This window comes from Oratosquilla oratoria, chromosome 13 (assembly GCF_046742065.1).
Source record: "Oratosquilla oratoria isolate Oo_2021 chromosome 13, ASM4674206v1, whole genome shotgun sequence".
In the NCBI taxonomy this organism is placed as follows: Eukaryota; Metazoa; Arthropoda; class Malacostraca; order Stomatopoda; family Squillidae; genus Oratosquilla; species Oratosquilla oratoria.
Window position 1 is genome coordinate 43,193,346 of NC_134789.1, and position 16,057 is coordinate 43,209,402.

General features: G+C 38.8%; 2 protein-coding genes across 3 annotated transcripts in view; one reads left to right on the forward strand and one right to left on the reverse strand.

Moving 5' to 3' along the window:
• Window positions 1-1,873, forward strand: part of LOC143032408 (uncharacterized) — a 52,247-nt gene extending 50,374 nt beyond the window's left edge. Inside the window, exon 4 of the mRNA XM_076197145.1 lies at window positions 393-1,873. Within this exon, the coding sequence (XP_076053260.1) occupies window positions 393-436 (44 nt within the window). The 3' untranslated portion in view covers window positions 437-1,873. The remainder of the gene's footprint in view (window positions 1-392) is intronic.
• nudC (nuclear distribution C, dynein complex regulator) overlaps window positions 1-16,057 on the reverse strand; it is a 374,850-nt gene that overhangs the window by 346,499 nt on the left and 12,294 nt on the right. The gene's annotated exons all lie outside the window — the stretch shown is intronic.

The window sequence follows — 16,057 nt, forward strand, 5'->3', positions numbered from 1 at the left end:
CTATATTGAATATTGTAGGACAGTGGTTCCCAACCGGTGTGCCGCGGCACCAAAGAGTGCCGCCAAAATTCAGGGCAAAAATTATTTTCGTATTATCGACTCTCTCTGTCATCCATTTTTGTTCATCACAGCAGCATCAGTGTAATGATGAGTATTTTCATATTATCCAGGGACAAAATTGTGTTACTCTGATGATGAATCAACAAAATACTGACAAACTAGAATTTAGATTTTCTAATAAGGGTGCTGGGGACTTCTGAAAGGCTTGGAAAGGGTGCCTCAAGCCAGAAAAGGTTGGGAACCACTGTTGTAGGTCATCACATGGTTAACATGGTGAAGTAAGCCTTCTCATGTAGTCCTCCAAATCATTCACCGTTTTCTTTTTTTTCCAGTGGTACTGAAACATCAAACAGAAAACGTGACCGACAGAATGTGATCTGCACAGTATTAGAAGAGACTCAACTCAACCGAGAATTGTGTCCCTCTCACCAAAGTGATATGCACGGAAGACGACAAGCACAACAGAAATGCTACAAAATGTAGTCTTCATACAGATAGTGGATATGAACGAGAGAGGGAACAAGAATGGCCTTCACCAAAGACTACATTAATCGAAGTCTTTCGACCAGAAAGTCTCACACTTCAGTTCTGGAGAGACTGCAGTGCAAGTTCTCCATTTCACAAAAGCAATCCATGAAAAAGACTATATCTTACGCATCAGTGACGTGGACTGCATGACAAACTGGAGTTGTGAGCATGTTGTCTTTCAAAAATGCTTGGCATATCTTTCTGTGCAAGCACTGTATAAAGTCCCGTTTCTGTATGCAAGCCTTGCTTCATGTATCCTTGGTGTAACAGTCACCAAAGGCAAAGCAAGAAAATTAAATCCATAAAACACAAGTAAATTATCAGGGACCTCCAGTGTGAAGAGTGACACAGGGTATTATGCTGATGTGCCAAACATATAGACAATAGGTACTGTAATTTGTCATTGTTACTGCATATGTATTGTAATCTGCACTATACATGCACATTATTATACAATTTACATTATATATATACCAAAGGAGCTGCAAAAATATTACATCTAAAGAAATTTGTGAATCTGAAAATTCATACATGACATCAGTGAAAGTCACGTTAGAGATACTTCATATATCAACAAAATAAATTTCAATGGATGGGCTAACAATCCACCTTTTGGGTAAAACATGACTTTCTTATATTTCCAATATACTGTACTAGAAAAACATCCTGTCTGATCACATTGCTACATGTTCAACACTACATGATAGGAAACAAGAGCATAGGATCCTAATGTTTTGTGTTGGCAGCTGGGTTACTTACTAAAGGGAGTACCTGTACTTTGTTCTGTTCTCGTGACCCTGCTTTGTGGTGCTCTGCTCAGGTTAAACAGTGCTTCATGTGATTCTAAAAGTTTCACAAATTTTCAAGTAAAACTGTAATAAAATTCTTGAGCATTAGCACCTCATTCTGCTTCTTTGTATTATGAAGCTTTGAATGAGCTTTGCTGCCTCATCCACTTACACAATTTGCAACTGCAAAAGCAAATTGAGTGTTTGGGTTCCATAATCATTGAGGTTGTCTTATATCAATGACTCCACTAAGCAAAACTAGATTCTTTGGTGGGTCATACTCCTAAAAGACTATAACATGTATGGATCATATATCATGAAAGGAATCATTCCTTCATCAGTAATGAAATCATTACATTGCTGCCTTACAGGAAACCTTTTCTGTGATTCTCCAACAAGCAAATCCTAATCTGAGGTTGATGACTTGTGTAATTCTTCTATGAAGAATACCAGTCACAAATGTACATAAAAGTATGAATAAACCATATGTTGTTTTCCTCTTATCCTTAAATCAAGCATTGAAAAATGTATATACTCACTCTAACCATGTTCAGTCCTCTGGCAAAGACCTTCACATTTCCCTCCTATATCACTCCATCCATGTGCTCATTGAACAGCCATGGTGACATAACACAACCTTGGTGCAGCTCCACCTTTACCTAAATCCACTCACTCTCACTATTTCCATTTCTAAAACTCTTCTACTAATATCAAAGATTTTGATTGTCCTTAATAACTTTTCCCCTATCCCATATATCCACAATACTACCCAAAATGGCTTCCTGCTGACCCTGTCATATTCTTTCCTTAGATCCAGAAAAAAGTCTCACATATCTGCCTTAAAACAAAAAATTAAATCACAAACCCTCTACCTTTCCTAAACTCACTGTTCTCACCAATTTCTCCCTCCGTCCCCTTCCTAATGCTCTCCATTAACACCCTCCCATATACCTTGCCAACTAAACCGATCCCTCTAAAGGTACTACATTCATAATTCTCCCCTTCTTTGTATAGCAGAACTATACATGCACCCTTCCAGTCTTCCAGCACACTTCCCTCCCTTAGGTACAAATTAAATAACCTCATCAGCCAATCCACTATAACCATTTCTCCCTTTGTCAGACATATTCCAAAAAAGAATTTCAATGCTCGAAAATGCAAATTCTTGGAAAGGGGGTAATGGCTCAAAAAGCTCATCAATGAATAATTCAATGGGAAGTGAGACAATTACAAAGGTGAAAGAAAAGGAAGATCTATTGATATGGGATAACCTGCCACCTGACAAACATATCAGTAAGAGATGAGGAGATGTATAAATTGCTTAAGTTCATAAGAGTGGCCCTTCACTATATGGATGAGAGATTCACAAACAGTAATGCATCCTAGACAGGAATACACAGCAGTGGTATGGTTTTCACACAAATTGGAAGAAATAAGCAAGACTGAGAGAATACCAAAGAGCAACGACCAAGATGATTCCAAGCCTTGCACCTGAGTCATACAAGGAGGAACTAGAAGCAGTACACTTGCCATCATTAAAGAACTGATAGTGTTCATATACTGTGGAAAGTGATTGAAGTCATCAAAGAAGATTTGGAATAGGAGGGTATCATGAGGTCATGTGAACAAATTGAAAGATCACCTGTCTGAAGGTTAAATATATATATATATATATATATATATACATATGTGTATTTACCTAGTTGTATTTTACGGGAAGGGGAGCTATGCTCGTGGGGTCCCGTCTTCATATCTCATTTTATCTAAACTATTTTTAAATTCATGTATTGATTTTGCACACACCACTTTCTCATCTAACTTGTTCCAACTGTCTATTGCTCTGTGAGGAAAGCTGTTCTTTTTAAAATCTCTTCTATAGCTGTCTTTTTTTATTTTCTTTCCGTGTCCTCTTGTATTTCTGTCATCCCATTTTATCAGATTCTCTCTATCAGTAATTTCTATGCCTTTCATGATTCTGTAAATAGCTATCAAATCTCCTCTCTCTCTTCTTTGCTCTAGTGTCTGTAGTTTAAGTTTTTGTAGTCTCTCTTCATATGATAGTTTTGGGAGTGTTGGTGCCAGTTTTGTAATTGCTCTTTGTATTCTTTCAAGTTTTTTTTATACATTTTTTTGTACTTGGTGACCATATCGTTGCTGCATATTCCAATCTTGGTCTTATCAGGGTGATTAGGATTTTCCTCACCATTTCTTCATCCAGGTATGTAAATGCCACTTTGATTGTTCTTATTAAATTATAAGTTTCTCCAAAAATCTTATTTATATGTTTCTCAGGTGACATATTATTCATAACAATGACTCCCAGGTCCTTCTCATTTTCTACTTTTTTTATTCCTTCTTCTCCCAAATTATATGATCCTGTTATTCTGTTTTTGCTTTTTCCAAATTCCATTATACTACACTTTTTTGTATTGAACTCCATCTCCCACTTCCTACTCCATTCTTGTACTTTATTTAGATCTCTCTGTAGTGATTCACAATCTTCTTCAGTTTTCACTCTTTTCAGTAATTTTGCATCATCTGCAAAGAAGCTCATATAGCTTTCAATTCCTTCATCCATATCATTAATATATATAGCAAACATTATTGGGGCCAGAACTGTTCCCTGCGGGACACCGCTTATTACTTCATTCCATTTTGAGTGCTGATCTCTTATCACTACTCTCATTTTTCTTTCTTGCAAAAAGTCTTCCATCCAATTTAGCAATTTACCTTGTATTCCTCCTTCATATTCTAATTTCTTAAGCAACTTCTTATGTGGTACTTTGTCAAAAGCTTTTTTTAGGTCTAGAAATGCACAATCAGCCCATCCATCTCTTTCTTGTATTATATCTATTAGCCTTGAATAGAAACATATTAAATTGGTGACGCATGATCGTCCTTGTCTGAATCCAAATTGCCTTGGATTTAGTACGTTGTTTTTTTCCAAGTATTTTACCCATCTACTTTTGATAATTCTTTCACATATTTTTGCTATTGTACTTGTTAGAGAGACTGGTCTATAGTTGGTAGGTTCTTCTTTATTTCCTCCTTTATATATAGGTACTATATTTGCTTTTTTCCAATCTTCTGGAACTTTTCCTTCTTTTAAGGAACTGCTTATTATGCTATGTATTTTGTCTGCCAGTTCATTCCTGCATTCTTTCAGAATCCAGTTTGCTATTTCATCTGGCCCATGCGATTTTCTGACATCAAAATTACCCAAGTGTGTCAATATTTCATTCTTTGTTACTTCTATTTCTTCCATAGGGGGGACTTTTTCCTTCCACTCAATCTCTTCAGGTTGTATATTTTCCCTTGTAAACACTGATTTAAAATGTTTGTTCATAATTTCTGCCATTTCCATTTCCTCAGTGTATTCAACTCCTCCTTGTCTTAATTTCTCTAAGTCTTGTTTGTTTTTCAGTTTATTGTTTACAAATCTGTAGAATAGTTTTGGTTGATCTTTACACTTTTCTATAACATCTTTTTCATATTTTCTTTTTTCCTCTCTGCACTTTTGTACATATTCATTTCTATAACCAGTATATATTTTCCATTTTTCAGGTCTTCTGTCTTTTTTCCATCTGTTCCAGGCTTTGTCTCTTTTGTCCTTTAACTCCCTACAACTTTTGTTGTACCAGCATTTTACATATTCTTTTTCTTGTTTTTGTCTTGGGACATACTTTTCCACTCCTTTTTTGTAAATTTTTGTCAAAATATTCCATTTCTCTTCCACTGTTGTTTCTTCTTTGTATATTTCTTCCCAGTTTTCTTGTTGGAAGAATTCTCTTATTTTATCAAAGTTTGTTTTTTCATACATCATTCTTCCTTTTCTATATTGTTCATTTCTTTTCATATATTTTTCTTCATTAAGTTCCAGTTCAATCAATATGTGGTCACTTTTACCTATTGGTGTTTTATATTCAATCTTGTCTACTATTCTAGGTTCAGATGTAATTATTAAGTCTAGCCTCGATGGTTCTTCTTCATTTCTATACCTAGTGTTCTCTTGTATCCATTGTGTCATTGAATGGTCAGTAATCATCTCAAGTAGAGCATTTCCCCATGAGTCATCACCACTCTTTACTGTCATTTCTTCCCAGCAGATTTCTTTGCAATTAAAGTCGCCCATCATAACTATTCTTCCTCCGTCTTCCATTATTTTAGTTAATGCTATCTTTGTGTCCTCTAACATACTTTTATGTTCACTCTCCTCCCATGAGGCTGTTTTCGGAGGCACATAATTGATCACAAATTTTCTGCTCTTCTTATCTCGGTCTTCCACTTCTATCATAATCATCTCTACTGTATTCTTTCCATATATGACACCTTTCACGTTTATATCCTTCTTAGTCAGGAACATAACTCCACCCCCTTGTTTTTTCTCTCTGTTTCTAATCCAATAATTGTATGTATCATGTCCTACACTGTTGGGTGGTAGTGGGCCTTTTAATTTTGTTTCTACAATTCCCATTATGTCCGGTTCTTTTTCTATCAAATAATCATTCAGTTCATTCAATCCTGTTATCAATCCATCTATATTTGTGTAAGACACTCTTAGTTTTCTGCCACTTCCATTGTATTCTCTGTTTCCCTTATGTTTTTCTTTAGTATGTCGAACTGCTTTATTTTCATGTTCACTACTCTCCAATAGAATCTCTCTTTCTCTGACTCCGTTCTTTCCTCGTTTTTTGCCTTAGCTTCAATTCTTTTCTGCTTTTCTGCCTCTCTTTCCTCCTTATTCATTTCTCTTTTTATCCATACCTTTTTATATTGATCATTTGTTGCTAGTTTCCCTGTCTTGGATAGACTTTTCTCTGCTGTTGTTTGTGACCTGAATTTAATCTTAATTGGTCTGGTCTTATCTGTACTATATTTTCCGAGTCTGAATTTTTCCTCAATTTCCTTTATAATTTCTGGTTCATCTTCCTGGACTAATTTTAATAAACTGCTTACTCTTTCATTTTCCTCCTTGATTCTTGCGGTTCTATCTGGGTTATGTTTCTCTTCCATTCCTAATATAATTATACATTTCTTTTTGTCAGCTAATTCTCTTACTATATTCTCCTTCTGTCTCATCACTTTAATAACTGAGTCTTCATTATGTTCTTTCAATTGCTGTTTGACTATGTCAGTGAATGAAACCTTATTCCCTTCTTGAGTTATTCTCCAATTTTTAGCTTCTGTAGCTATTTTCTCTCTGTTTTCATTACTATTCTTCTTCAATTTCTCATTCTCCTCCTTTACATTTCCTAACTGTCTTTTTAGGTCCTCTATTTCTTCAGTTAAGTTTCTGTTAGCCTTCTCTAGTTGTTCCAACCTTTCAATTCTTTGGAAAATGGAGTCTACGTTACCTAACTTACGCTCCAAGTCCTCGATCACCTTATCAACTCTCTCCTCTAGTCTTATCAGTCGGGGGGGGGGGGGGGGGGGGTTGTGTCCCCCCCACCCTCTTTAAATCCCTGGAACATATTCTCGTCACTTTCTTCTGTATTGCTCCTCTCTATACTTCTAATCTTTACATTTTTATTTGCCATTTCGTCATCACTGAGCTGGTCCGGTGGTCGTTTCATGTTGACCTTACGCCCGTCTGCCTGGGCCAAGTCCTCCACATCCTCATTTCCTTCCATTTCCCCAGCAATCCCTCCCCCTCTCCTCTTTCCTTACTTTCCCACTACCTCACGAGCAATTTCCCCCCCCCCTGCAAATACAAAAAGGCACTTCTCTTTGCGTTGGTATCCACAATCTGCACTTTTCTTCAGAGCGTTCTTCAAGCCGTCCGTTCGTTGAAAGTGTGTGTGTGTGTGTGTGTGTGTGTGCATAGACTCCTGGAATAGCCTATAAGATGATACAGCACAAGATGAAACTATACATAAATCTAAAATGAAGAATGATAATTGGAGAATAACACATTTGAATTACACATGCTCTTACTTCCTAAATCCACACTGTGCTTTCCCAATCACATGTCTTTTACCCTCCTAAGCTGCTCAATCTACACATAAAAGATCAATGATAGATACCTGTCAATGGTCCTCTAAGATAGATGTCAAAGAGAATGATCTTTTTGTCACCCATCTTCAAAATCTATTAACACCCTCAATGGAGGAATAGGTGCAGCCCTGGGGTGCTGACTCTTATTTTCTGGTGCAAATAAACTTCAGATGCAGTTCCTCCATCTTTTTACATAGAGAGGCCTGAAAACCAGCAAATGTTCCCCTCCTACTTACGAGTCCAGTTTCTTCCTTCAGACCATATTGTGGGTTCCCAGGCAGTGCAGCTTACCCCCATACATACTGTAACTGTGGGGCACAACTACAATTTCATGCATGCCCTGCATTGTGTTTACTGACAACCTTTTTTCCTCCATACTACTTTCAAGATGCTTCCTACCAATTCTCCCACTCTTGGGCTAATTTTTTTCCATGATGGGGACGGAGAGGGGGGGTCGCTGAATTTATGAAGCGGCCTTGCTGTGGATGTGCTGCATCTTGCGACACTGCTTCTGACCCAGGGCAGTGGACAGGATGCAGGGATGACCCGTCATCCAGGAGGTGCCAAGATAAGAGGGAGGGAGGAGGGTGGAGGGGAGTGAAATATATAGAAAATGGAATGGGTGCGAGTGGTTTCTATGCCTTTTTCTTTTTGGCTACCCCCTGTGTAGGGGGAAAAAGCCTTAGGTATATGTATGTTCAATAATGTGAAACTTTGGGTGGCATTAAATATTTGATCAAAAAGCTACTTCACTATGAAATACACATACATGTTGTCTATAAAATGACTAATTGGCACCTTTCTGTGTTTTTTGTTTGAATGCAGCGGTGTACATTGTGGAACCAGTTTGATCCAGTTTGTCAGGCTGTCAACACTTGACAAGATGTAGGGAAACATGGAGCAATGTTACACCATCAAATTTTGTGTTAAACTTATAAAAAGCAAACAAGAAGCTTATGGAATGTTGGAGGAGGCCTACGGGGATGAAATGATGTGTAAAGCAAGTTTCTATACGCAGTTTAATAGATTTTCTGTAGGAAATGAACAGGTTGAGGATGAACCCAGATCTGGAGCACTGAACAGTGCATATAAGGAGGAAAACATTGAGGAAGTGCAAAAGTTATTGATGCAAGACTGTAGAATAACTGTTATGATATCTGAAGATGTTGGTATTAGTATTGGCACAGTGGATACAGTTCTGACTGAAGATCTGAAGCTCCACAAAGTCTGTGCCAAGTTTATGCCAAAGATTCTCTCTGATGACCAGAGGCAGTTTTGTATGGAATGTTGCACTGACATTTTCAATATGACAGCAACTGATTCAGGTTTCCTGAATAAGGTCCTGACTTGCATCGAGAGTTGGGTATTCACCTTCGACCATGAGAGTAAATGTGAGAGTACCCAGTGGAAGCACACATCCACCAGGCCCAAGAAGGCAAAGACGAGCAGGTTGCAAGAGAGGGCCATGGTCATTCCTTTCTTTGACTCCAAGGGACTCATTCACATTGAATGGGTTCCTAAGGGTCAAAGCGTCAATAAGGAGTATTAGTTTAAAGTTCTGCAAAGGTTCAGGGACAAGATGAGGAAGAAGAGGCCATAGCATCAGTGCTGTGGTGAGTGGTGGTGCCACCAGGACAATGCCCCACAGGTCAACGCTAGTGACCACAGGGATGCCCAACAGAGGAATAAAAGTGTTACAACACCCACCCTACAGCTTTGACCTGGCCCCTTGTGACTTCTTCCTGTTCCCACACATAAAAGGGTATCAGATTCCGGTCAACACAGGAGATGAAAGAGGCATCAGAAAATTACCTGAAGGGACTACTGAAGAAGGGCTTTGAGGAGACCTTTCAAGATTGAGAGACATCTGCAGAAGTGAGTAGATGCGAGAGACCATTATTTTGAAGGAGACAAAATTTTGCAAGCTTAGGAAAATAATAAATGTCTCCTAAAATTTTCCCATCACTTACTGAACATAACCTTGTATATTAACACTGTATCCTCCACTCCTGGATACCACCATTAACTTACCCTTTGATGCTTTAATTTTTAGTTTCCTCTAAAACAAATTCATTCATTCACCACTTCAAGGCCTTATCTGTCTGTTAGCAGAACACTGTCCTCTGCAAACACACACACACACACAGCTGGTTTGACAGTGAAGATTGGAACTCCGGAAAAAGCGCAGATTTCGTGGATTTCAGCAATGAGGGAGTAGCCATGTTCAATTAGTAGGGAAGGGGAAAGCTTGTGGTGTAGTGGGTAGGTGAAGAAAAAGGAGAAGGGGAGGCATTATTGAGGAAAATGGAAGAAAATGAGGAAGGGGAGGAACGGGCCTTGGATGTCATAAGGGGTGTCAACAAAAGGTGTGCAGATGACACAGATGAGGTCGAACAGGTGAGCAGTTATTAAAAGAAGAAATATAGATAATAGCAGCTCAATGGAAAGAGGAGATAATTACATGGAGCAGATGAAATGGCAAACTGGATTTTGAAAGAATGCTGGAATGAACTACCGTAACAGACAAAATACATAGTCTAATAAGCAGTTCATTGAAAGAAGGAAAAGTTCCAGAAGATTGGAAAAGAGCAAATATAATACCAATATAAAGGGGGAAACAAGGAAGACCCTACTAACTATAGACCGGTCTCTCTTACAAGTACAATAGCTAAAATTTGTGATAGAATTATCAAAATTAGATGGGTAGGCATTTGGAAAAAAGCAACGTACTAAATCCAAGGCAATTTGGATTTAGACAAGAACGAACATACGTCACAAACTTAACGTGTTTCTATTCAAGGGTAATAGATGTAATACAAGAGAGATGGATGAGCTGAGTGCGCATTTCTAGACCTGAAAAAAGCTTTTGATAAGGTGCCACATAAGAAATTGCTTAAGAACTTAGAAACTGCAGGAGGAATAAAGGGCAAACTGCTGAAGTGGATGGAAGACTTCTTGCATTTAAGAAAAATGAATGGTGATAAGAGACAAACAATCTAATTGGGATGAAGTGATTTGTGGAGTTCCACAAATAATGTTTGCTATATATATATATATATATATATTAATGATAGGGATAAAGGAATTGAAAGTTATATGAGCTTCTCTGTGGACAATGCAAAATTGTTGAAAAAAGTGAGCACTGTGGAAGATTGTGAGTCACTGAAGAGTGATCTCAATAAAGTATGGGAATGGAGTAGGAAGTGAGAGATGGAATTCAATATTAAGAAGTGTAGTATAATGGAATTTGGAAGAAGCAAAAAAAGAATAGTGGGATCATATAAATTGGGAGAGGAAGAAATTAAAAAAGTAGAAAATGAGAAGGAGAAAATGAGAAGGACATGGGAGTCATTAATATGTCCCCTGAGAAACATATAAACAAAATTTTTTGAGAAACTTACAATTTAATAAGAACAATCTAAGTGGCATTTACATACCTGGATGAAAAAATTGTGAAGAAAATACTAATTACTTTGATAAGACCAAGATTGGAGTATGAAGAGATGACGTGGTCACCAAGTACAAAAAATGTATAACAAAACTTGAAAGAATACAAAGAGCAATTACGAAATTGGCACCAACACTCAGAACGATCATATGAACAGAGACTAGCAAAACTTGAGCTACAGACATTTGAGCAAAGAAGAGAGAGAGGAGACTTGATAACTATTTATAGAATCATGAAAGGCATAGAAACTATTGATAGAGAGGATATAATAAAATGGGATAGTAGAGATACAAGAGGACACAGAAAGAAAATCAAGAAAGACAGTTATAGAAGAGACCTGAAAAAGAACAGCTTTCCCCACAGGGTAATAGACGTTTGGAACAAGTTAGATGAAAATGTGCTGTGTGCAAAATGATACATAAATTTAATAACAGTCTAGAAAAAACGAGATATGAAGACAGGACACCACGAGTATAGCTCCCCTTCCCGTAAAATACAACTAGGTAAATACATACATATATATATATATATATATGTTCGAAGAATATAGTTGTCTCTGTATTGATGATTTTTTTTTTAGATTTCTACTTTTCTTATTGCAGAATTCTGCATAGAATTCAATACAGATTCTTGTGCCAAAAAGCATAGTGAAAAACAGCAGATGGTTCTTTATCATCACATCATTTCCTACACATTGTATATTATCAAGTGTTAGATACATTACAAATTAATGACAAATATATATGCATATATAATAGGAGGAGGTCACGTAGTCTTAAAATTTTATGAAGGGTGCGGTGGGGGGGGGGGGGATATGGTAGCTGGCTACCATGATTTAAAGACAGATGGATCTCTCCACAACATCAACATTTCCACTTCCCTATCTATGTTCATACTTAGCAGTTCTTTGAACTATTTCCATTTTTCTGCAACCTTGACTTGCTCTGTTGACCGTTTTCCATTCTTGTCACGAATCCTACTCTACATGTTCTCCCTTGGCGTTCTCACTTCATTCACCTAGGTGGATGTAAGGAGCCTACATCAGGAGGCATTTAGCTGTGGCCAAAGCTGTCACTTTTGCTTAGAAGTTTGGGACAGGTAATAGTCACTGCTGGGAGTCAGAGAGGTGCAGGATTTGAACCCACATGAAGAGAATGCGAGATGAACACACTTCTAATTACGCCACCAGCGCACTTCATTCACCAACTTCCAGAAGAATCTTTTATTATGACTCCACCTCTTCAGTGTAACAGTGTCCACAAAGATAGAGGCGCTGGTTATTTCCAACAAAATATCCTTTCAAAATCCTCAAGTATCCTTAATCCCTACCTCTCAATTCTTTAACAATTGCACTGTGCCACTTTGTCTTGTTTCATTCCTACACCTATTAAACTTTACTTTACTCAATAAAATTTATCAAAAATATTCATGTATACCAGATCCCCATATGTCCAAACCAATGGAGAAAATTGTCCTTGAAAGAAACAAACCACATATGCAGCATCAATCAGCCAAACTACATCTAAAAGGTTCATTCCATTGGCACAATCAATCTTTCCACTTCCCCTGGTCCCACTTGCAGAAGTCCTGCAGCCCACAGGAACCTGGCAACAGCCTCCAATTGGGACTGGAAATCACTATGAGAAGAGATATTGTGTCGTTATCTGGGGACTACCAGTGCAATGCACAGCAGCATGAAGCACCCTACATTCCTCACACAATGGCTGCATCCAGGGCAGCCCAAATCCAAGGCCAAGCCTAATCTACACAGGCACTGTCCCAATGACTGATGGTGCCCCATGCACAAGTGCATCAGCATGATTCCATTAGCACACTACTCACATATCTTACACAACAAACAACTAATGGATTTAACCAGGAGGTTCCACAAGACAGAGCCATAATTACTGCACAAGAGAAAGTATCCAACACTGTCCTAAAATACACATTAATGAGGAAGACCATGGAAATTGTAATGCATGACAAGAAACATTTAATAATCTTCTTGTTGGGATGACAAAGTAGTGTCAGAACCAACACCTCTAAAAGACCAAAACGCAATGTAGTGGTAACCCCACAAAGTGCAATATCACTATAAATGCTGTTCAACTCCTTCACCCTAACTACCACAACTTGAAAGCACTCTCACATGAAGAAAATATAACAACAATTGTGTAACACCACAACTACAAGATTATTGCCAAGAATACACAAGCGTACCTCAAAGAGCTGGAAAAATGGCCGAAGTAAAACATATAATTATATACCAAAGGACATCTTCCCCCTTATGGGGAGATGGAAGTCAAAATATACACCCATCTAACAACAATCCCACAATCACCCAAATTCCATTCAACATCCCTTCCATCTTAATCTGTGGATGAAGGGTCAAAGACAATGGTGCAAGCCACAGCACAATTGACATAGGTACATATGGAAGTACACCCTCACGAGGCTGGCACTTGATCAATTGATCAACCTGTTGCCTTTAAAATGAGCCCATAATCTCTTTATAAATTTCTACCATTTTTCCTGCACTTTTTCATATCAGGAGACTATGATTGCTTCCCGTTTCCTGTCATTTCAGAACCATTTGAAGGATTTAATAGCAGTAAAGTGCAACAGATAGCTGATTCTGTGTACTATTGGTGGGTGTAAGAGCTAGAGAGCATGGATGACTGGAAAGCACGTGAACATTGGAAGAGAAACCTGCATCATGATGATTCGCACCAGATTAGAAAATTCTGAAAACTTAGCTGCAGCTCAGTGTTCCTTGAACACCATGAAGGCTGTGAGATGTGAGCTGGAGAATTATGACAGAGATGTGGAAGCAGTGGCTAACAGGAAGGATCATAGTAGGCATTCTGACTGTCCACACAACGGAATTCGTCAAGTTGGGAGGAAAAAAAAAAAAAAAAGCAGAAGCAAGATCCAGGCAATGCAATGCGGACCTTGGCGTGAAAGATGGGCATCAGAGTGGCGACTATGAAGAAAGCGCTGAACAAGGATCTTTGCTACTCCACATACAAGAGGTGCAAGGGCCAACTACTCATCACCAAGGCCCAAGAAAACACAAGAAAATCCTGAACAAGGTCAAACACCCAGTTGAGTTGGGGATGCTCTGGTTCTTCTCAGACAAGAAGAACTTCTGCCAGGACCAGTTGCACAATACACAGAACAACAGATGGCTAGTCTACAGTCGCACAAAGTCCCACGCTTCATGAAGACCAAGTTCCCTCGAACTGTGATGGTCTTTGGGTGCATTTCCAGTGAAGTCCACATCATGCTGCCCCACATCTTTGAAGAGGAACTCAGACTCACTTCAGATGGCTATATTGAGTTACTGTCCACTGTTGTCAAGTGATGGGTGGAGAGGGTGGCTGTGGGAAGACCATATGTGTGGCAGCAGGACTCAGCTCCATGTCACACCTCCAGGAAAACCCAGAAGTGGCTGTCTGAGAACTTCTACGACTTCACCAGTCCCAACATCTGGCTCCCCAACTCGCCTGTTTACAACCCCATGGACTATTATGTGTGGGGCGCAGTTGAAAAAGACACCAATCATACTGCCTGCAACACCAAGGATCAGCTGATTGCCAGGATCAAACTTGTGTTCAGGCGTCTCATGAAGGACACCGTGAAGGCTGTGGGTTCAGGTCCCATCTGGAGGCCATGGTGGAGGCTCAGGGCAGCTTCTTTGAGTGAGCTGTATTTGGCAAAAGATCTCCTAAGAGATGCACTTTGAATTTTTAAAGAATATATCAATTTTTGGCCAAGATATGACGTTTTTCTTTCCTTTCCGAAAGTGCCAAATTTATCCCGAACACCCTGTGCATACCAATACGCCCTTTCCCACTTAGCTAATGCATACACCGACCCTTCACCCATCCCAAAACTTTTGTTTTTCCTCTTATCGGGTTATCATGCCCAATGTTTTATTTTGCATAATTTGTACGATGTCTGTATTTGTTTTCTTAATTGTTGGAAACCATGTTCTAGAAGCGTGGTCTCAAGAACTATTTCTAATATATTAAGTTTCTTTTTGCTGTTCAAAGCCTATGCTTCTACAATTTTAGTATGTTTGCTTTCTTGTTGGTCTTCACCATCAGGTCTTTTATATGTACACAGATAATGTCTATCAATATACCAATCTATGGTATATACCAAGGACTCCCCCTTAAAAAGTTACAAGGGAGGTAGCCAGCCAAAGCATACACTCATTCAACTCCCATCCACCATCTATTTGTTTCCCTCTGATCTTAGCTCTTCATGGATCAAGGATCATCCCCGTTTCCTACCCACTGCCCAGGTCAGAAGCAAGACAAAATATATCCACAGCAGAACCATGAAATTTGAAGGCACAAAGAGTCTAATCATGCTGGAGATGAAGTATTCAAGGATTATGATAGGTGCATCAAAGATAGAAAGAAATGTGGTGAGGCAGAAATTGGTGTTGGAAAGAAAGCTGGAAGACAGGGTAGATCATGAGTAGAGATGATTTGGGCATATAGAAAGGATAAGTGAGTCAAGACTAACAAAAAGAGTAGGGGAAACCAGAACTGCATGGAGGGAACTTGAGGGGAAGATCAAGAATATAGTAGAAGGATAGAGTGAAGGGACATTGGATGCAAGAGAAATGTTTGCTGAGCACTGAACAGAGAATGCAAAAGATAGGAGTGACTGAAGATTGGTTGTAATTGAAAGAAGACATGATACATTGTCTACTTCACAAAATTTTCATGTGAATGATGGGGTGGGGGTCAGTTGTCATCACAAAATGAAGCAGTGGGGATAAACCTAAGCCTTCCTATGGAAGTGTGGTGTTGCATTGTCTTTGATACATGCAGTGAGGTGAGGAACAATGATGACCCTTCATCCACAAGATGCAAGATACAAGGAATGATGAATATTTTTTTGGATAGGTGTGGGGTGGCAGTAGTGTGGGTGTATGCTGTGACTTTGGCTATCTCCCTTGTATGGGGGAAAAAGCCCTTGATATATGTATGTATGAACCATTTCAGCAATATCTTGATACAAGCATTTTTGAAACTTTGAAAACACATTTTCTATTTATCTATGGTAGATCTTATGTCTTGCAACACTGCTTCTGACCCAGGGTAGTGGACAGGATGCAGGGACGACCCATCATCCAGGTGCAAAGATAAGAGGGAGGGAGGAGGGTGGAGGGTGGAGGGGAGTGGAATATATAGGAAATGAAATGGGTGGGACTGGTTTCTAT